Below are 19,960 nucleotides of genomic sequence, written 5' to 3'. Positions count from 1 at the left end.
ATTACCCTGATGCTATGATATTTCAATATGTTCAAACGGCCAACCTTGGAAGTGAAACCACCAAAATGACATATGCCGACAACGCCGGACCTCTAGATAATACATAATCCCAATATAAATTAGATGAAAAGGAATCAAACCAATGCTAACGATTGGACCGAATAGTCGCCGAGCGATGAGTGAGGGCATCCCCGTTAGTGGTCTGCCAATCATGCGATTCCAAACCAGAAGTCAAACCTGCATCAGGACGAGACGAAGAGAAAGTCCTTGACGGACGACCCAACGACCCAGCACCACTAAGATTCGACGCACGCCGACGCATACGACGTTCCGAATCTTCAGCTTCGTGCCGGTTGAGCGCGTCAGAGGGTAACAAGACAGCCCGGTCAAGAGCATAAGGCAAACCACGGTGACGACCACGTATCTGCATAGCAATAATAACGAGTTTAGAGACGACGTTGAATTGGCCCGAGAAAGATGTATCGACGCCGGGGTATCCGAATGACAGCCCGACAGTACCGTAGGCAGAGACGACCTCGAAAAGTACAGTGAAGAGTTGGAAGTTATAGTCCGTTGAGCTTTCGAGACGGCTGCCTTCGGCGATGGCAATGACGAATAGCCCGAGGAAAACATACCACAAATCGAAACTTAGTTGACGACGCAAGTGAGCGCCGATGTAACTGGGTGCTGTTTGGTTTTCGTCGTCGTTGTCTTCGTCGCCGGAGCCGTAGATGCCTAAACTCTTTTCTTCGTAGACGTTTGTACGACGCATGGAGATAGCGATTGGGAAAACGGAAATGTACATCATGATCAGGTAGGATACCTGAATCGCGGGGTGTAGGTCTGAAAGACTGACGATGCCGAAACCGGCGGTTCGAGTTGCTGCGGCTTGGAAGAAGCCGTCAAGAACTCGGATTCCTACTGGGAATTTTGTCACAGCGGAGTCATTTAACTAGGGGTACTGTCAGTCTGTAGAACGGGATAATGCGGGCGAATGATACTCACGTCCAAAATGATGAAGAAGATCACATCAATGCAGTTTAAGGCCATGAGGATGGCGAAAAGCCACCAACTGGCATTTCGGGGAAAGAGAAGGGTAAAACAACGACGGGGGTGGTCGAGAAGGAACTTCAGCTCTTCCCAGAGGGCAGTTCCCTGGCGAGCGAATTTTGACAAAACCCAGATCATCAGTCGTAACATACAAGGGAAACCCGTGTTACCAATGATGATCAAGAACGCCATGAGAAGCAAGGGGAAGATGGCGGTTTGGAAAGAGTACATGGAATCGGGCGTGAGAGTGAAGCCAAGATCGTTGAAAGCAGAGGCAGCAGTGAAAATTCCCCACCAAGGACGGCCAACACCGTCTGCCCTGATGACATTACCCCATTTGTCCTCTGTCATGATCCAACCGATCAGACTAATTAGACCAAGAAGATGGAATCCAACATAATAGGAGATGAGCACAACCGCGAGAGTTTTGAGAGCGCGATACTCAATACCGCCCAGCTCGTCACGTTGCTCCTCGGTCAGGTCGACGAAGTTCGAGTTTCGGGCCACAGTGGCGTTCCAACTAAGATACGGCTGGGTAGTCCGCTCTCTTTCATGTGTCAGAGATCGCCAAATTCCTCGGACGGTATTTCTTGTGTTGGACGGGCCTAGCCCAGCGTCATCGTCGTTGGCGTCATTTACTTCTTTGGTAATTGTATCACGCATAGTCGGCCGAGTATCCAAGCGTGCGAATGTGTTTCCACGCGTACGAGTTCGAGTGAAGTCGGGCTCATTGATGGTGATATGCGGCCCTTCCATGGGAGGAACCTGGTCATCTTCAGAAGATCCAGAGCTCGGCCTTCGGGATCGAGGAGGGACAGGCTCGTTGGTCTGATCATTTTCTCCCTCATCTCCACCACCATCTTCAAGATCCTCCGGCACACCACCGCGATCATATTCGCGAGGACTGGGAATGCGCAAAGCACCTTTGTTCTTTCGCTGGTTTTCCACAAACGCGATGTGATGCTCCGGACTCAGCTGAGTCGGCAATCGCAAGTTACCCAGCCCGAACCGACTCCCAATATCATTTTGGGAGGTTTCCGGGGTAGATTGGTTTGTGGCCTCCTTGGACGTGGGCGATTCGGAATCCGACGATCCATCAACTTGGGGGGCGGTGGGATCTGGCAGACGGCTTTCACGTGCGTCCCCGGAGTCATTTCGAAGCACCACTATCGACCGACCACTCACACCAAGCTCCGCACGATTTATATCCTGGCTGTTCTTACCCTGGCTCACAGTATCCATGCGCGAGCGAGTAGTGCGCAGCGCACGTGCATCCCTGACCACATTCTGGAAACGCTTCTCAAACCAATATAGACGGATGAAAACGAGAGCACCGTGGATGAAAATCGGGGTGCAGAGACATGTTATCAGACATAGGACGATTTGCTGGTATGTGTAGAGCTCGTTCAGGTTGACGGTGTTCAGACCACTCTGGGTGCTGGCGCCGGCCGACAAGAAAAGGGCATCGATGTAGGCGATATTTCCACCGGCGAAGAGTATAACGGAGCAGAGGATAATCCAGGAAATGATATAGGTATAGTGCATAAAGATAAAGTCGAGTTGCAGCGAGTTTAAGATCGGGATGCGCTTTTTGATGGCGTTGACCCGGCGGATAAAGGCTGAGAACATGGCAAATGGACGCAGGCGGCGGCGCCGTCGTTCCCAGGCTGAAGGCTCAGTCGTCGGAGGAGAGGCCGGGAGAAATTGTTCTCGAAAGAGGGGAAACTTTGCGGTCCTGTTGTTCGTCCATTAGTCTTTTTCAACCCGAGTCTTTGGAAGCTTTATTGCGGTGCATACATGTGGCACCGATCGCTGACCAGTCAGGCGTGCAGAGGGGGCACGGGCAACGCCGTTGTTAGCCGCGAGGCATTGAGCACCGCGTGAAGAAGAAGATTGAGAGCATGGTATAAGAAGAAAATTGGGGGAAGATGTCAAGGGACCGAAAGTCAAATCGATTGGTGACGGCGAACGCAGAAAAAAGGCGCAAACGGAGTCGAATTTCGGGTGGAGCTGTATTCTTACCACATTCGTAACGCCTGCCAAAAACGTGCACTGTCGATCGCTCGGCAGCGAGGGGCAAATATGTAAGTTTCCGTTTTACAACTGTAAAATCTGTGTAATGAAAGTTTGTTTCATTTTATTTTGATTTTCTTTGGGTAAACACACTCGATCTCATCATCTATCATCTTCATGATCCCTGTAAAGCGTTGGGTACCGGTTTTCATCATTTAATACGGCCCACCCCTTTAACTAGTTCCCGGCCAAGCTTTTAGATTTGTCGGGGGCGCAGTGGTCAAGAGCCGGATATTCATTTGCTCTTGTTATTGGTGTATCCACTCTTGAGATCCCGACTGCGTCGAAGTGCAGATGGTGCAGCAAGATACTGCATCTGGCTGAATAAGACCTTAACATATCATATTATATGAAATACCACGACATCTATAAGTCGTCATCGAAGTAAGCAATATAGGGCCTAGCATCTCATATCACATAGTATATCCCTTACTGGCTACATGCACGTGCCGAGCTCCAGTATACATAAACCGAACCAATCGCGGAACATAAACATTCTACATAATCGCTCTTAATACATAGAGTGAGTCGCTTTAGAGTATTATTTTTGCATGAATTATGCAGCCAGGGCAATCAAACGACGTCAAGGTGATTGTAAAGTCCCATCAAACCGGAATTTGGGGGAAGAGAGATCTCGCGGCCCACTTTTCATTCCAGCCGATATCGTGGCCCGTCCCTAGGGTTTCCCACTTTTCCTGCATGGGCTTGCATGACCATTTGCCCCCTGTAATTCGAGCATGTGGTCTAGAAGCATTCCTCACGCTGTTGATTGGCCTAGTCATTCAGCTCCGTGGCGGTAAACCACAACGCCCCTCGGTATTATAACCCTATTTTTTCGTGTTTCGGTCACTCTGTTTATCTCGCTCTCCGTATATACACGAGCCGTGTGATCTGTATTCCCACGGACACCGACATTCTTGGCTTCATCATCCATGGGTATAGTAAAATTTATTAAGGATTTGTAGGATATATGGCTCTTATCACGATGATCTGCACGGACATGGCAGGGATGCCGAAGCCATGAGATAACACTCTTCACACCGATACCCACCAAACACTCCGAGTTTCTGTCAGGGGCTCCGAAATTTTTATACCAAGGTGTCCTGTGCGGTCTGGTCCATTCCAAATGTGAATAGATTCCGCGGATCCCTGAAGCACAGATCTTGGAGCCTGAAACCCAACTGACCCCTGCAGTAGCCTCGGTCGGTCTTCCAAAGATAACCTTGAAAGTGAGAAAGTCCCTTGTCTCAAATGGACACTTTGTGATAGACCACATCTTCCCAGTTCTCTGCATGAGATCCGAAAATTGTCATTCACTTCCAATTGAAATGCTGGTCTCACACACCTGGGCAACTCCTAGATCCAACGTGGCCATGTAGCTGAGAGTTCCATTATTGCCAGGACGGCTCATATGATTCAAGCAGGCAAATTGCAACTGTTTGTTGGGTTCATTTGACTTTGGTTACAAACCCAACATATCAACGTAGATTGGGCTTAAAGAGGTACCTTGGATGGCGCTTTCATTTCATTCTCTAATCCGGAACGCAATATCACACCCGAGCGGCTGGTGAAATATATTGAATCAATTCACATTCAAATCTTTAGAGACATGGGCGAGATAGCCCCTGGTTCTAAGCAAAAGCCCCACTGTATTAGCCCTCATTCCCTCTTTCGGGTAATTCGTCACCTTCACGTTGACGCGTCTCGACGCGGGGAAAATATAGTACATATAACAACAACCTTGGCATCTGAACCTGATCAGGGAACATTGATAATCACAATGGTCCACATTCAAGACCTCCCAGTGGAGATCTTGTACATGATCTTTTCTTTCGTTCTCGGTCGTCCGGCAAATCCCCTGATTGATAAAGGAGCCTTCGCAAACATTGGACCAATGAATGAGAGTACTCACGAGGAGGAGGCCGAGGAGGAGGCCGAGAAGAGCATTCTTAAGATGATGGAACGCGATAATCTACGCCAAATGTGCCTGGTTTCAGGGACGTTCCGCGACATCGCGCAGCCTCTGCTCTTCCACTCCTTCCAGTGTGAAAGTTCACCCAACGGTGATTTAAGGAAGACAATGTCTTTTGCTAATGCCATGTATCGCCGTCCAAAGCTCGGGGAGTATGTGAAGGAATTCAAATTCAAGCACCTCTTCTTCAAACCAGTACCCGAAAGGCTCCCCGCAGATGATGCAAAGTTGTGCAAGCTCGCAATCCAGGCCCTTGAATTGGGCGACCAGGAGAAACGCTGGATCTCGGTTATGCGAACCTACGACTTCAGTGTCATTATCGCATTGGTAGTTGTCAAGTTACCCAACCTTCGTGAATTAACCTTGAAAGGGTTCCTAAACCTCGCGACACGGTTCAAGCCTCTCTTCGACCGAGATCCGTCATTCTTGTCTCAACTCAGGTCCCTTCATATTAAAGGTACCCTTTTGAGTTCCGATCTTGCGTTATATGAAGATTTTTTCACTCGCCCCAGACTTCAGCAGTTGAGGTTAGAATATTGTAATCTCAACGACGTATAGTTTCCATCTACCTGGACGCCTGGAAGCCTGGCGGCTGAAACTATGGTTATCCGTGATTCCTGCATTGATAGCGGAGGAATTCGCAAACTCATGCAGGCATGTAAGAAATTGACAATATTCTCCTATCAAAACTTCATCCATCGTTCAGGGGTGATGCCACCTGAGACTTCTGCCACTCACTTCACTCCTAAGGAGGCCCTTGAAGCGGCACACCCGCACAAGGAAACCCTTGAATATTTCCATGTTGAGCTTGCAAGATCTGCAACAGTCCTCAACGATATACAGAAATACCTCTCTAGCTGTGCCAAGTTCGGCTCATTCCGCGAGTTCACTGCACTAAAAGCCATCATAGTACCTCATGCATACCTTCCAGTACACCCCGAGTTGCCCCGTTCACTTGAGCAGATCAATATCACCGACTGCAACTCATCCATCCAAAACATGGCCCAGAACATTGCGAAAGATGCTAGAAAGGGTCTTTATCCAGAGCTTCTCCACGTCAGGGTTCTGACATTGGATGTTAGAGCGCCTATCAATCCCCCTCAAGGACAAATTCCCTTACTCAAAACCCCTACGGATTCTTTTATCAGCCTTCAAGAATTGTTCAAGGGGACTAAATTGAACTTTGAGATCTATCCATATGTCATATCTGCTGAAGACTACGATGACGAAGACTCTGATGATGAAGACTATGATGGTGAAGACTATGGAGATTATGACCTTGAATCTAGTGATGATGATGATGATGATGATGATGATGATGATGATGATGATGATGATGATGATGATGAACTGTCTCCTGGGGGCATAAAGGCAACATCAGGAGTTTCAGGACTGATGGACCAGTTGCTGCCAGAGCCTTGCCAAATTCTTATGTAGCAGGCTATGCGGGACGCTGACTTTGCCCACCTGCGCCCACCTAAAGGATGATTCATGCGATATCATAACGACGAACAGGCAGATCAGACTGGCCAAATGGATTCAAATATTTCCTTTCTTTAAGGTCTCTTAAAAGTATGATGTATTCTCAGACAGAAAATGTATTTCCTCAACGCATACTTTTGCCGAAAAGTCGAAGAAATCGAGATCTTTTCATCTACCAAAACCTAAATACATCGCCTATGAATGATGAAACAGCCAACGGCTTTAAGTATTATGGCTTGAAACCCCTCCTTCAATTCATTTTTAAGAACAACTTCCTGCAATTATAATCTTGGATCTCTCAATTAAAACGGCCATCACCTTGGGCACGTTAATATTCAAGCCTCATCCACCGACTTTACAGCAGGAGGCCGAACAAGATCAGGATAGTCAAACCTAGCCGCCATACTCATCCAATAAGAATAACTAGGATGCGCCTCCTTCTTCTCACTCTTAACAAGGAAATTCATGGGGAACCCATAATCAAACTCATAAGCACCCTCAATCTCATCAATTTCCTCCTTGGAAAGCTGCAGCCTCAAAGCGTCAATATTTCCCTCCAAATGCTCAACCTTCCGCCCACCAACAATCGGCGAGACATAAGGGAATTTGTGGAGGAGATAGGAAAGTGCTACACCCGTAATGATAGTGTTATGGCGTGCTGCAACCTTCTCCAAAACCTCTGAAACCTTGACATCGATATCTCGGACCTCGACCTGTCGACCTGGGTTCCCGTCCTTTTCGAGCTCCTCGCGATGAGCTGCTGTCTTGAAAGCTCCACCACCAATTGCGCCCCAGGGGCAGATGCCCATGCCTTCTGCTGCACACATGGGTATGATTTCACGTTCGAAGTCGCGGCGAGCGGCGTTCCATTGCCCTTGGTAGACTGAGAAGGGGCGGAGAGCATGGTCGCGAGCGTATTGGTTTGCTTTACTCACGATCCAGGCTGGGGTGTCACTGATACCCAGGTAAAGGACCTTTCCGGAGGTTACCAGCTGGTTGAGGGAGTTCATGACTTCCTCGATAGACGTGCTAAAGTCCCACCAGTGGACGTACAGCTGGAATTGTTATTAGTAAAGCGACCTGTTATACGCCAATATATTATCCAATTTAGGGAAACTCACCAAGTCGATATAATCGGTCTTCAGCTTCTTCAGGCTGGCCTCCACGGAGACCTTCAAGCTCTTCGCGTTGTTTCCGACATAGTTGGCCTGCAGCTCATTTTCATTGTGCTTGCGCCACGGCGAGGTATATTTGGTTGCCAGGACGATTTCGTCACGAATTCCGCGCTTTTCCATCCACTCGCCGATCCACATCTCGTTTTCTCCATTCTGGTAGTTGCTAGCACTAGACTCAAAATTAGCACATTTACTTTTTCCTGAAAAATCGATGAGAGAAAGGAGGTTCCTACGTATCGATGAAATTGCCGCCATTCTCATAGTATGTATCCAAGATTTTGAAAGACGTCTCTTTATCACATTTGCCGAGTCTCGCTTCCCTGTCGCCTTTAGCCGTTTGCATGATCGGGCACTGTTCTTGAAACCTACCATTTGTCTCCAAAGTTCATTGCTCCCAAGCATAGTGGACTTACCTTGACTGCCGCCGAGGGTGCGAGGACCCGGTAACGACCAAGGCGGGATTTGGGAGGTGGTGCAAGTACGCTCATTTTGATGAAATGATACTCGGGGGGGTTTAAATTGGAGGAAACCGAAGAGAAGGTTTGGGGGTTTTAAGATCTTATAAAGCAAGGAGCACAAGACCAAGTTGCGGTGTAACTTTCAGGACTTGATCCTTGGATCATGCAGGATAGATGCAGGAAAACGGTAGAATAAATATGTTCCAGAGCAGGGTGGTGCTGCCTTGAAGGCGGCATACGTAACATCCGATATTCCGATGGCATTATTAATTTGGCTTGTCTGTGCGGCCAAAATCCGCAATATACACCGTCATTGGATCTATGGTACTGATTTAGAGTGCTGATATTGGTTCCTACTAGGTACCTCCAGAGGCAATGCGGGGTTATCGGAGTAGTTTATCTCCGGTCATTTTGACACTGTCCTTTTACGACAGAAAATCAACAGCCCTTCAATGCGAAAAAAAAAAAAAAAAATGGATAGAGTAGTCTTTTGAACCGACTTTACGTCATTCTTCGAGATAAGTATATGACATGCAGGGGGCAGAAGTCAAATCGAAATTCGGCCTCAGACTCACAATCAAGTATATCATCAGGTGAGGCCGGAAACTCGCAGATTGGGTCGACGATTCTCTTAAAGTCTAATAGGAAAGAAGTAAGTACCTCGTAGCGAAAGTCACCAAAAGACCACCGGTCGACTAATGAAGTGACATGTTGACTTTGATCCTGCCCATGCAGTTCGTAATACCGGGGCCAAGTAATCATCAATGAACTATTAAACGGGCTCATCCTCAGTGGGTGGATTATGGCCGGGGCACGCGACCAGGAGACTCGAGTATATATGTGACTCTAGGTAAAGTCAATTTCATCCAAATAAGTATAGCCGAAGTTGCCTTCGTGATTGAATTACTCATCAAGTCATGAATGACTATCACATCTGCATTGATCATTGACGAACAGTATTCATAGAAGACGCCCATCTTGCCAAGGGAAATAGCATCAATTCAACGGAATTTGAAAGGAGAGGAGTACGGATGTATTAATGTGTGGTTCTCGTGTCCACTTGGGAGTATTCGAGAGTCAACAGAGGCTTGGGTATTTGCATGATCGTGTCGAGAGCGAGCTTGTAGTTGCCGAGGTCATATTGGGGTTGTTTGAGATGGATGATGCGAAGTGTCTCCATACCCACGGTTGTTGGAGCGGACATCCCAAAGACCATTTTCCTCTGTCTTCATCTTTCAAAGTTTTTAACTAATCATACCTAAGACCAAGCGAGAGGCCTGTATCTGCACCAATCTGCCAGTATTTATTATTATGCATGTGGTTCTTCGCCATTTTATGCACACTGCCACAGACAAGAAAAGTGTTCCGAGGCCCCGAGGCTCCGAGATTCTGGCTTCACCCCAAGATATCTGTGCAGGAGAAATCCGACAATACATCAATCTAATTATGCGCGTTCCTGAAGTGGCACTGAATGCAAGCAATAAGTGCAATTGGTTTTATGAGTAAAGATTGGTCACAAGTAGCTATGGCTTTTCCTTGAACGATGTTTGACATTTCATTACCTAATCTCAAATTGATAGCTCCTTGACATGTCGAGCCCTGACACAACGTAGTGTTTAAACAAACAACTTCCGGAGCACTGGTCATGTTATCTCCCTCCGGATTCGTGTAGGTGGAGTGTGAGAATGGAGCAAACATACAGAAGCAGCTACTTATTTATGCAGACTCGCGGGTAAAGCGATTAGAACTCATTGCTTTAATGATACTTGAAGGAACCGAGGCTAGAGGGATCGCAGAGAAGCATGAGAAAGGATGATGCAGCGTGAAGTTTGCTTGGAATTTGGCAAGAAATGGGGTTTGAAGGTGATTAGCATAGAGGATATAGTCAGACACATTAAGTTCTATAAGGCTTTGCTGCTCTTAGCTGGCAGGGTGGAAGCGAGGAAGACCAAATGAACTTCTAATTCATTCAATGCAAAGTAGCTGCAGTGGTGCATCTGCTATGAAATATGCGGGGTACAATATATGGATAAAAACCTATGAGAGCCTAACAGCGATCCATGCGCTTAGGTGGGCATTGGACATCAACATTGATTATTACACCGACAAGGTTATTTGGAAATATCAGTATGTGCAACCTGAGCTGTCCGTCACTCGATGGAGTGGTTAGTCCCTACGTTGTGTAACTCAGATCAGGTATCGATATAGGTATACGTATCTGGAAGATAATGATGTGACGATTGACGTTGAGCACGCTGGTTCTGGGCACTGATTCGTTAAAAGATATATCTAGTTATCAACCTTGGAAGGAATATCAACTGATATTACTGTGTTGACGCCACGGAAAAGGAATCCAAATGAGGTGGGGTAGTTGAGCGTCATAAGAAAGCTTTGCGACAGAAAGATGAGAAAACTGGGCCTCGCCGATATTGCGTCAGTGCGGGTCGGGCTGTAGCACACCTGATCATTCTACCGAGGGAAATCATCATATGATAGTGTCGTTGGGCACGGTGGACATTAGTAGGAGATACTAGGCAATGCGCTTAAAGCAGGCAGGTAAATAAAGGGAAATGGGTTGGTGGGGGGCGAATGAGGATAGGAGGTGATGCGCTTGGGTTATCGCTTGGGACCCTTGGCTTGAAGATGGGACTCAGCAGACCACCGCCAGGGGAAAGTCTATTGACCAGGATGATATTGGGCCTCAGGGTCAACCACGCCTGTTAAGAATAAATGGTGATTGGTGATGCTGGTCGTCGATCCGTATTGATAGTGGAGTCGATTGGAGTCTGTGTACCAATGATTGGGGCACGCTTTGCCAAGCTTTGGAGCATCTTTATCTACAAATGGATAGTCAAATAAGCAAACTATATACCTACAGAACGTGCAAATAAGGGCCAAGGGTACCATTCGGGTCATTTATAGATTCTGATTCGTCAATAGGTACATAGTACGGGGCTCTTTACCTTTGTTAGGTACCTGAGCTACCACATGGTGTAGGAAGTTAGTAGTAAATCGCGGGACCAAAATTAAAAACAGATGATCTGTGATTAATCCCCTGAAGAACTCTTCTTTAGCTCTTGATTCCCTTGTTCTCATTTGCTTCTGTGTCGCTGTTTATTGTTGAATATATTCCTATCTCTATACCAAATACCTTTCTTGTTCCCAAAGGCAACCCAGTCTATACCATGATGTTGGGATGGGTGACTCGGTGCCTGCCAGGGTTTAGCATCATTGGACTAGTCATTCTGCTAGTGTTTTCTTTTTCCAATATTCTTTCATCGCAGCTCTGGAGAAGTGTGTTCCCACCATGGGTTGGCCAGCCCTTCAAGGAAGGATGGTGGAGCGGACTGAATATCGCCCAGGCAATATTTGTCGTATATGCGGTGGTCATTCATATACAGATGTCCAGTTTCACCCTGCGTCTAGCCTGGTCGATCTTTCGAGTGACAGCAAAGACAAGAGAAGCTCTAGGGAGACGCCCAACGAAGAACTTCTCTGTCTCGCCATCGCCATCTGCCCAGGACGAGGGATACAGCAGCCAGCCGATCTCGCCGGTCTCGCTACCCTCTCCAGGCCCATATACCGAGAAAATCAACCTTATAAACATAGGAAGCGACCCCATCGAGGATGAGTTAATCCACGCTATCATTTTGCCAAATTATTGCGAGGGCCTTCACACCCTGGAAACGACCCTCAAGGTGCTGGCCAGTCACCCTCGGGCCAAGTCACAATATGAAGTGGGTTAGCCAACAAAAGAAAGATGGCTGAGTTGGAACGCTGACCAGAATCTTGATAGGTTTATCTCGCCATGGAGCAAAAGGAGGCTATCTCCCTCGATAAAGCAGCACATCTCGTTTCTACCTTCGAGCGATCCTTCCTTCATATCCGCCCTACGTTCCATCCATCCGGTATACAAGGAGAGATTGCAGGCAAGAGTTCGAATGTTGCTTTCGCAGCCAAGCGAATTGTGCAAATTCACAACGCAGAGCTGCGTGCAGATTGTTGTCAGGTGGTGGTCACAGTCATGGATGGTATGTATACTCCAATGCTATTGGTGCGAGAATAGTGAACTAATCTATGTCATGCAGCTGACACGCATCTTTCATGCGATTACTTCACCGAGATTCGTCGCCTTCACTACTCTAATATTGAGGACGCAGACCGTGCAATTTACTGCTGTCCCATAATATTCGATCGCAACTCAAATGACACTCCCATCTTGGTCCGATGCGCCGATCTTCTATGGGGATTCGCAGGGCTCTCCACCATGTGGCCGGGAACACCCATTTCTATCCCCACATCGGTGTATTCCCTACCACTTTCTCTTGCAGAGAAGGTCGGCGGTTGGGATAGTGACCCGACTGCGATTGGAGAAGACATGCATATGATGCTCAAATGTTACTTCGAAACAGCAGGCAACATCATCTGCCAGGTGGTATACATCCCAGCGAGCCAATGCAATGTCTCAAGTGACGGTAGCCGCGGTTGGACACGAACGATGGATACTCTTATCGCTCGATATCGCCAGGCGCTGCGACACATGTGGGGCGCGCTTGATTCCGGCTTCGCGGCACGACGAACATTCGGCTACCTCCGCTTCCACAAGCGGTGCTCATTCTTGAGTCTGAGGCACTTTGCACTTTCGCATTTGCTTTGGGAGGCGCACTTTTTACCATGTCATCTGGTTATCATCATGATTTTCTCTGTGCTGTATACAGTCTTGACACCTGCGTCGCAGCTGCATCCGACTTTGGCACGGGCTTTTTTTATCAATGATGTCCTGCGAACATCAGCATTCCTTGGGATGAATTTCTGTATTGCTTTGTATGATCGGTGGCATACGATTTGTCTAAAATCGCGGATGAAGGATATGTATGTAGCTAATGTGCCGGACACGGGCTTCTCCCCCCGTGTCTGGTATAAGCCGCAGCACCTTCTGGAGAGAATCTGCTTCCCGATTGCTGGAACACTCTATGGTGCTATTCCAGCTTTGCATGCGGTGTTCTCTCACTTCTTCACCGATCGACTGGTGTATCGCGTTAGCAAGAAACCAACCTTCAGTCTAGAGGCCGTGGGTTTGGCATGAGGCCCATGACCCCAATTTCTTTTGGTTCTCTAACGGCGGAAGATTGTTTTAATGCGGTTAATATGTGTTTCTGATCATGTACAGATCTGGGATCATTAATGGGGTAATGTGTAATGAGAGCGATAAGAAGTTCGGCGCGGGGTTACATCCACAGGGTTTTGATTCGCCGTAGGGTCCGCGAACACGAACCCACTTTCTCCAACAAGTTGGAGTCACTGGGGAATATCACGAAGTCGGGAACACAATATAAATCATCTCCAAACCTCCTCCCTCCAAAGCTACTTAGTTCTGTCCTCTCTAGTAGAAGCTCTGAAAATGGCACCTACTCGTCGAGTCGCAATTATCCAATGGCATATCAAAGTACGACTCCCCGATATCCGAGCCAATGCTCCATCTTATCTATGACGCAAGTGCCGACATGCCGCTAACATATCTCTAGGAGCTCGCCATTGAAGAAAACCACGCCACTGCGTGTGAGTATATTCGGCAAGCAGCTGCACAAGGCGCCGAGCTCGCTGTTCTACCCGAGTAAGTTCTACTCTCTGTGGCAACAATACTAAGACTGACTACAACCATAGATACCATCTAAGCGGCTGGGTCCCTACGGATCCGCGCTGGACAGAGCAAGCCGGCCAATCAGCAACATACCTGTCTAACTACCAAGCACTCGCAAAAGAGCTTAAGATCTGCCTGGTTCCTGGAACTATCATCGAGAAGCATGCAGGCCCTGACGACAGCAACCTGTTTTATAATACGGCGTACTTCATCTCCAACGACGGCAGTATCCTCGGAAACTATCGCAAGAAAAACATCTGGCACCCTGAGCGGCCACATCTGACCTCATCGGGACTGGAAAGCCATGCAGCTATCGACACGCCGATCGGTCGGATCGGAATGTTGATCTGCTGGGATCTGGCATTCCCCGAGGCATTCCGCGAATTAATCGCCGATGGTGCGGAGATCGTTATCATACCTACTTTCTGTAAGATCCACATCTGAACTTGGAGTTTTGTTTGGAGAATTGTTTGACTTATTTGCTCTTCTTAGGGACTCCGCATGATGCTTCTGCTGAGGCTTTGAGGCACAACCCGGCTTCCGAGGCTCTGTTCCTCTCTTCCACACTGACGACTCGTTGTTATGAGAACACTTGTGGCATCATTTTTGTCAATGCCTCGGGACCAGCGGAAGATTTCCTTGGTATGTCACAGGTCACATTGCCTATTGTTGGCCCTGTAGCGAAGATGGGTAATGAGGAGGGTGTGCTTGTCGCAGACATGGATCTGGATTTGTTAGATATTGCTGAGAAGAACTATAAGGTGCGCGAGGATATCAAGAAGGAAGGGTGGCATTATGTATACCGGCATAGCACGAGTCAGTAAATCGAGGGTGGCGTGTGTCAATCAATGTACGCTGAGTCATGGAGCGACATGATACGATATTATCGGACCAATACAGATCGACGCTACAATAAGTATTTCTAACGTTATCCACCGCAAAGCATCATAATAATCTTTCTTTCATAGAGAGAGGCTGAGAATCTCTTCTTGCTTCTATTCTGAGCGGTGTTAGAGCCCCAGCTCAAAATATTAATAGTTTTACCAGCACTTTCAACGTCTTATTATTACCCCACAGGCCAAGAATACTTTCGAAGATCCCTAAAAAGAAAATCCATTGCTTGTCTAGTCCCAAATTGTTGGTCACACCCTGAATTTCCGTCAAACCCTCCCAGACTCTCCATAAACCTCGTCATACTCCTCTACCTTTTGGATCTGCGACATTGATAAACGACCAGTCTTTGACCGTAAAATACCAGTACTAGCATCCACAATCGGCCGCATGAACCCATGAGTAACACTGTTCTTATCCTCTTTGTCGCAGAACTTGAACCATGTATCACCTAGACCCGTTGGCTTACAATTGATATATATAGCCTCCCAGTTCCCACGGGGAACAACATAAGTCTCATGGTAGATAGCCAAGTGAGGGTTACTCTTAGTAATTTTATTCCAATACCGCACGCCGTTCATGTGCAGCTCGCCATACGCAAAGCGATGAAGAGAGTCATAGTCGCGGAGGTAGAAGACTGTTTTCATCTCATTGCCTGCTGCGTCCTCCTGTTTCATCCAACGAGTAGAACCCAAAAGTCCAGATTTTTCTGGATCAGCCTGCATATCTTTCAGCATTTCCAGCGAGCTGTCGCGGAGGCCTTTCATGCCGGGCGCAAAAATTCCGAGTGGATGATTGCTTCGGGCGCCGAGATGGAAGACCACGATCTGCTCGCGGGACGGTTCATTGCCGAAGCTGCCATCTGGGTAAGGGATCTGCGGGCTATATTTGGTAGGTATCGTGCCTTCCATGTAGCGGTTCCGGGTGATGCGGAAAGACATCAAGACGTGGTCCACAAGTCGATATAGTAGGGTCAGAACTGTTGGTAGGATTGCGATAGGGCCGAGGGCCATCAAACACAGCCCCTGGAGTAAGCCACCTATCAGCAGCCAGCTGGAGAGTGTCAAGGTATCCCGAATCACGACTGATAATGATGGGCTTTTACTGGGAATTGTTGTTGCACCTTTGGGATTCTGGTCATCTTGTGGGAGGATGTGAGGTGGAACAAGAGGTTTGAAAGTCGCCATGATGTCGATGATGCGAGGGGGATAGTGATTGTTTAAAGGAAAGAAGGGCAGATCAGCCTCTTTATATCATGGAAATTACCTGGGTAGGTGCAGACGAAATGACACCGGTTCTTGCGGCTGCCTTCGACACTTTGAAAATTACAGGCAAGGGAGCGAATCGGAAGCAAGTATTCATAATCAGCACTTCGTAGTGCATGTTGATCATGTACAGTTTTCAGCCTGAGACAGATATTTAAATCAATATTGACCGGTCTAGGCTGTTTTGAGCGAGTGAGGGGCCGGAAAACCAGCTTTTGGCGAGTTGTGAGCTGGCGTAGAAACCAACATGCGGAGATTGAGTGGGGTTAAGAGATGTCTAACCAATCATGCTTAACCTTGTAGCTTCCTATAACAGTTAGTCACAGTGCCTCATCGTGGGGGCCAGACCGGCAGAGAAACCTATTGTTTCGAGAGTTTTGCGTGGGCGCGCAGAAACTCCATTGTGGACAACACACCTAATGAGGCATAGACGGGAAGAGGAGTAACCTTTCATATTTTCAGAACTTGCACTCGTGCCATCATCCCAAAGCCAAGTGAATACTCTACTTCACAGCCCCTACCCCGCGAAACTCATCTTGTGTAAGACTATGGGCATATATATCTTTACTACCGTAATGAACGGCACTCTTTGCAAGTCTCAAGGGTGCGATCTAAAATGTGCCCTACATCCTCTTCACAGTCGCGTCGTTGTCGATTTACAGCCTCATATTCCGTGGCACCAGGCCGTCGTCTTCTTGGCCATTACAAAAGTTAACATGTGGTGAGAATTTTATATGCCCTCATGATGTGGTCAATGATTCTAAGCGCTTACCTATCGACCTATACTTGTTGAATATAGCTCGTCAGTCCAGAACCATTTGTTCATAAAACTTCACTCTCTGAAATACTCATCGTCAGTTACGAGAAAAGAGGATCGTCTGGGGAAAGATGATCTGAAGATTCTCGGTTGTGCGGGCTTCAGTCTCTATCTTGGATAATCTGGTAAGGTTCCACATTTTCAGTTATAGCACTTTTCATCTTCACGTATTGCACCTCATCCCATACGTCCTTTGCAATGTCGCTCTCTCGCAAGACGAAGAAAAACTTTTCCATGATTGGCAATGCGCTATACCATTCGAAAACAGATAGCTGCTCCGCACAGTCCTTCAGTCCATGCGCAGCCCACGCAAAATCTCCAGTTCCACGACTGGCAAGACAGCTCAAAAAAAACATCCAAAAGAGAAAATCTGGAGCTGTGGCTTTCAAAAGCCCTAAACATCCCTTGAGACTTTCACGGAGCATTCGAACGAGATTTAAAGTACATGGCTTCCTTGGAAACGACCAAATACGTGTCATAGAGTAAAGACAAATCGAGATCCGGATTGTCTCCTGAAAGGGATTTAGACGAGCCTTGAAAGACGGTGCCAAAAGCTGCCGAGACACCAACACCAGATAGTCATTTTCCAAGACTGAGTGACTTTGCATCTTGATGTTTTGCTCGTGGTAGGGAATCAGCTGCTGGAGTGACTGGATAACGTCTGCTAAGTCGAGAGGTATAACATGAGACCAAGGCGAGGTGAAAAATGCCGTCCCTAGAACTATATGTCTGTTCAAGTGTTTGTTTTTGGCAAGCAAGTTCGAATCTGTGAATACTTCTTTTTCCCATTGGGGAGGGATTTGGAACTTGGGAGGAACATCAGAGGTCATTCCCGCCACCAGATCGGCACTAGGAAATACGTCAGCCATTCACCCTCGCCCTGGTGACCAGCAATAACTCACAAAATGAGTAAAGAGACCGTAGTATGGTTTAGCACATCTAGCCCTCCTAGCATCGCGATGATCATTTGAAGGCCACGGGCATGCGCCTCGGCGGCTTTGGTGTTACCTACTGCTGACTCCAAGACTTAGCCTAGTCCGCAATTCCAATATCATTGTCAAAGGGAACAAACCTCTAAGCCGCAGAGAAGAACTATTGCCACAATAAGGTCCTTTTTATCTGACCCAGGGCCTTCCTCAATTGCACTTTGTAATGACTTGATTATTTGGGCCCTCAGTGCTAAGAAGTCCTGTACCGATTGGCTCCTCACGTCTGCTGCGGAAGCGCTGTCACCGAAACTTACAGCTCGCGATGAAGCGGCACTTGCAAGGAGAACCAGTAGTAGTAACGGGAGATCCTTTGAAGTTTGAGTGCATACTATCACCATATGAGCGGAGCAGAGTGGAAAACACATTCTGGAGGTATAAGTTCGATCTATGGTACGTGTTAGCAAGTCACAAGCCTCTTTGCACGAGACTCACGCCATATTGAGCTTCAAACTTTACATTTGATAGATACATACAGTATTGAAAATAGAAGTCCAAACTGGCATTCGTCGATACAGAGAATACAGGAAAGGCCTCTTGGACCCCTACCCCAAGCGCCCGATGAACCACCAATCGGGTGAGTCTCTCCTTGCTCTCGTATGAGTCGTCCGATTCTTGCTTTTGACCTGCGGGGTAAATTTCATGCGCATGTGCGGGTAATACTTGAATGGAGTCTTTTAAATCCTGGAGTTGTTTGGCCTTGCGCAATCGATGGCTTTTGGATGCTAAGAAGGATTGTGTCTGTCCAATATTCGTCTTAGATCGCAGGTTTTGGCCTTCCAAGTTGACCCAGAGATATTCATTCTGGCGTTTTGGGGGCCGAAAGTTGATCCTGCGGGAGGCCTTTGAGCTTTGCTGGTGTACACCTATGTCGGGTGCCGCCATAATGAGCGAGTCGGATCTAGTACTGGCTGGAAGGTAGGATGTATACCGAATCGATATGATTAATACAAGAATCCAACGTGAGACCAATACGTCAGTCGGAGAAGTGTGGACTTGAATAAGTTTTTTTCGATGGTAAAGGTGCCACGCAATCGCACTAACTTTAGTGTACATTTTCTATCAGCTGTAATGCCGACAAATTGCAGGGATATGGTCCGTGATTCCACGGTCATCCAATAATAACTGCCTCCCTCTTGTATTTGACCCCGTCCGAACGTTTGAATGGAAAAGAAACAATGTTTTCCCCCCGAAACGGTCCAAAGATTGGTTCAATGTAGCCGGTCACTCGGGCCTAGAGGACCCGCCAATTTGAGCCCCTCGTCGGCGGCCCGATTAATCCCCTAGCCTAAACTGGTGATTTGGCCCTTCCCGTTTGTACTCTGCATGTGGTAAATGGTTCAGTATTGTAGGGGATAATTCATGCTAGCCCAAATTGATCAGGGGAATTAGATTGTTTCCCACTATAGTTTTTTTTGGCCAAAGCAAGCTTTATGTTCAAGTGACGCGAAAGTGAAAGAAGTGCAGTGGTATAGATCGCCAACTGGTATTCCCACTTCATACGTCTATATCAATTGACGGCCTTTCGAGTTTCTTGAAAGTTGGTCAATTACTTTGACTGTCATTGCCTGGGCAATTTGTTTCTTTTATCTTGACAAGGAACGAGCACGTGGGGATGTAACATACACGAGTAGTGCCAGAATGCCATCTGATTAGGTTCAGTATCAACGTTCTACTTTCAGCTCTTACGCCCTACTATACGTAAGCTAAGTTGGCTCAATGCTCCAAAGATCGAGATTTGGCCAGGTGGTCGCTGATCGCGACTCGTGTACAGTCCACGGCTAGGCAGCACATGAATACACACTCCACCTGCCCGTCTATCCGAGATCCCGCGATGCCCTGTAGGGCAGAAATCCATTCTTTACGGGGCTCCGGCGGAGACCCCATATTAGGCGTTCCAGGAGCATGTGGCGCATCCAAAGTTTCATGATTTTCTTTGAGTATCACCAATGAACGTAGCCGTTTATCTCACAGTAGGAGCTTATCTGCGTTTGGGGGCCGAAACGCTTGCATTTGGGGCTAAAGAGTACTGGGAAAGGCTTGATTTACACAACCAATGAGGAAGAGGCTGTAGTTGGGTGCATGCAATGTGACCAATCATGGCACCTGGACACGAAGAAAGGCGCATCGGACAGAAAAGAGAAATCCAC

The 19,960-nt window shown here is 47.5% G+C and overlaps 9 protein-coding genes across 9 annotated transcripts; 4 read left to right on the top strand and 5 right to left on the bottom strand.

Annotated features, from left to right (window-relative positions):
* Positions 1–145: 145 nt before the first annotated feature.
* N7503_011700 (potassium ion transporter) lies at positions 146–2,784 on the bottom strand (the record flags this gene model as incomplete). Its single annotated transcript, XM_057071246.1, has 2 exons — positions 146–952; positions 1,006–2,784. Coding segments are annotated over 2 exons (2,586 nt in total), but the record flags the coding sequence as incomplete, so codon positions are not given.
* A 2,119-nt stretch (positions 2,785–4,903) lies between these two features.
* Positions 4,904–6,532, top strand: N7503_011699 (uncharacterized protein; the record flags this gene model as incomplete). Its single annotated transcript, XM_057071245.1, has 2 exons — positions 4,904–5,622; positions 5,680–6,532. 2 exons carry the CDS (start codon positions 4,904–4,906, stop codon positions 6,530–6,532), a joined length of 1,572 nt encoding a protein of 523 aa, XP_056917856.1.
* Positions 6,533–6,912: 380 nt separating this feature from the next.
* On the bottom strand, positions 6,913–8,240 carry N7503_011698 (Norsolorinic acid reductase B; the record flags this gene model as incomplete). Its single annotated transcript, XM_057071244.1, has 4 exons — positions 6,913–7,632; positions 7,699–7,921; positions 7,986–8,072; positions 8,122–8,240. The coding sequence occupies 4 exons, from the start codon at positions 8,238–8,240 to the stop codon at positions 6,913–6,915; spliced, it is 1,149 nt and encodes a 382-aa protein (XP_056917855.1).
* Positions 8,241–9,246: 1,006 nt separating this feature from the next.
* Positions 9,247–9,542, bottom strand: N7503_011697 (uncharacterized protein; the record flags this gene model as incomplete). Its single annotated transcript, XM_057071243.1, has 2 exons — positions 9,247–9,436; positions 9,469–9,542. 2 exons carry the CDS (start codon positions 9,540–9,542, stop codon positions 9,247–9,249), a joined length of 264 nt encoding a protein of 87 aa, XP_056917854.1.
* Positions 9,543–11,398: 1,856 nt separating this feature from the next.
* N7503_011696 (uncharacterized protein) lies at positions 11,399–11,956 on the top strand (the record flags this gene model as incomplete). The annotated part of the gene is made up of 1 exon (XM_057071242.1): positions 11,399–11,956. The coding sequence occupies one exon, from the start codon at positions 11,399–11,401 to the stop codon at positions 11,954–11,956; it is 558 nt and encodes a 185-aa protein (XP_056917853.1).
* Positions 11,957–12,018: 62 nt separating this feature from the next.
* N7503_011695 (glycosyltransferase family 2 protein) lies at positions 12,019–13,296 on the top strand (the record flags this gene model as incomplete). The annotated part of the gene is made up of 2 exons (XM_057071241.1): positions 12,019–12,241; positions 12,299–13,296. The coding sequence occupies 2 exons, from the start codon at positions 12,019–12,021 to the stop codon at positions 13,294–13,296; spliced, it is 1,221 nt and encodes a 406-aa protein (XP_056917852.1).
* A 315-nt stretch (positions 13,297–13,611) lies between these two features.
* N7503_011694 (carbon-nitrogen hydrolase family protein) lies at positions 13,612–14,675 on the top strand (the record flags this gene model as incomplete). The annotated part of the gene is made up of 4 exons (XM_057071240.1): positions 13,612–13,656; positions 13,736–13,824; positions 13,875–14,278; positions 14,344–14,675. The coding sequence occupies 4 exons, from the start codon at positions 13,612–13,614 to the stop codon at positions 14,673–14,675; spliced, it is 870 nt and encodes a 289-aa protein (XP_056917851.1).
* A 336-nt stretch (positions 14,676–15,011) lies between these two features.
* N7503_011693 (DUF4188 domain-containing protein) lies at positions 15,012–15,929 on the bottom strand (the record flags this gene model as incomplete). Its single annotated transcript, XM_057071239.1, has 1 exon — positions 15,012–15,929. The coding sequence occupies one exon, from the start codon at positions 15,927–15,929 to the stop codon at positions 15,012–15,014; it is 918 nt and encodes a 305-aa protein (XP_056917850.1).
* Positions 15,930–16,925: 996 nt separating this feature from the next.
* N7503_011692 (uncharacterized protein) lies at positions 16,926–18,250 on the bottom strand (the record flags this gene model as incomplete). Its single annotated transcript, XM_057071238.1, has 5 exons — positions 16,926–17,673; positions 17,727–17,842; positions 17,897–18,003; positions 18,068–18,198; positions 18,246–18,250. 5 exons carry the CDS (start codon positions 18,248–18,250, stop codon positions 16,926–16,928), a joined length of 1,107 nt encoding a protein of 368 aa, XP_056917849.1.
* Between the last annotated feature and the right edge of the window lie 1,710 nt (positions 18,251–19,960).

Source organism: Penicillium pulvis (assembly GCF_028828015.1).
Source record: "Penicillium pulvis strain IBT 33274 chromosome Unknown scaffold_8_segment0_segment0, whole genome shotgun sequence".
In the NCBI taxonomy this organism is placed as follows: Eukaryota; Fungi; Ascomycota; class Eurotiomycetes; order Eurotiales; family Aspergillaceae; genus Penicillium; species Penicillium pulvis.
The sequence above is the reverse complement of the archived record's forward strand: the minus strand, read 5'-3'. Positions and strand labels throughout refer to the sequence as shown.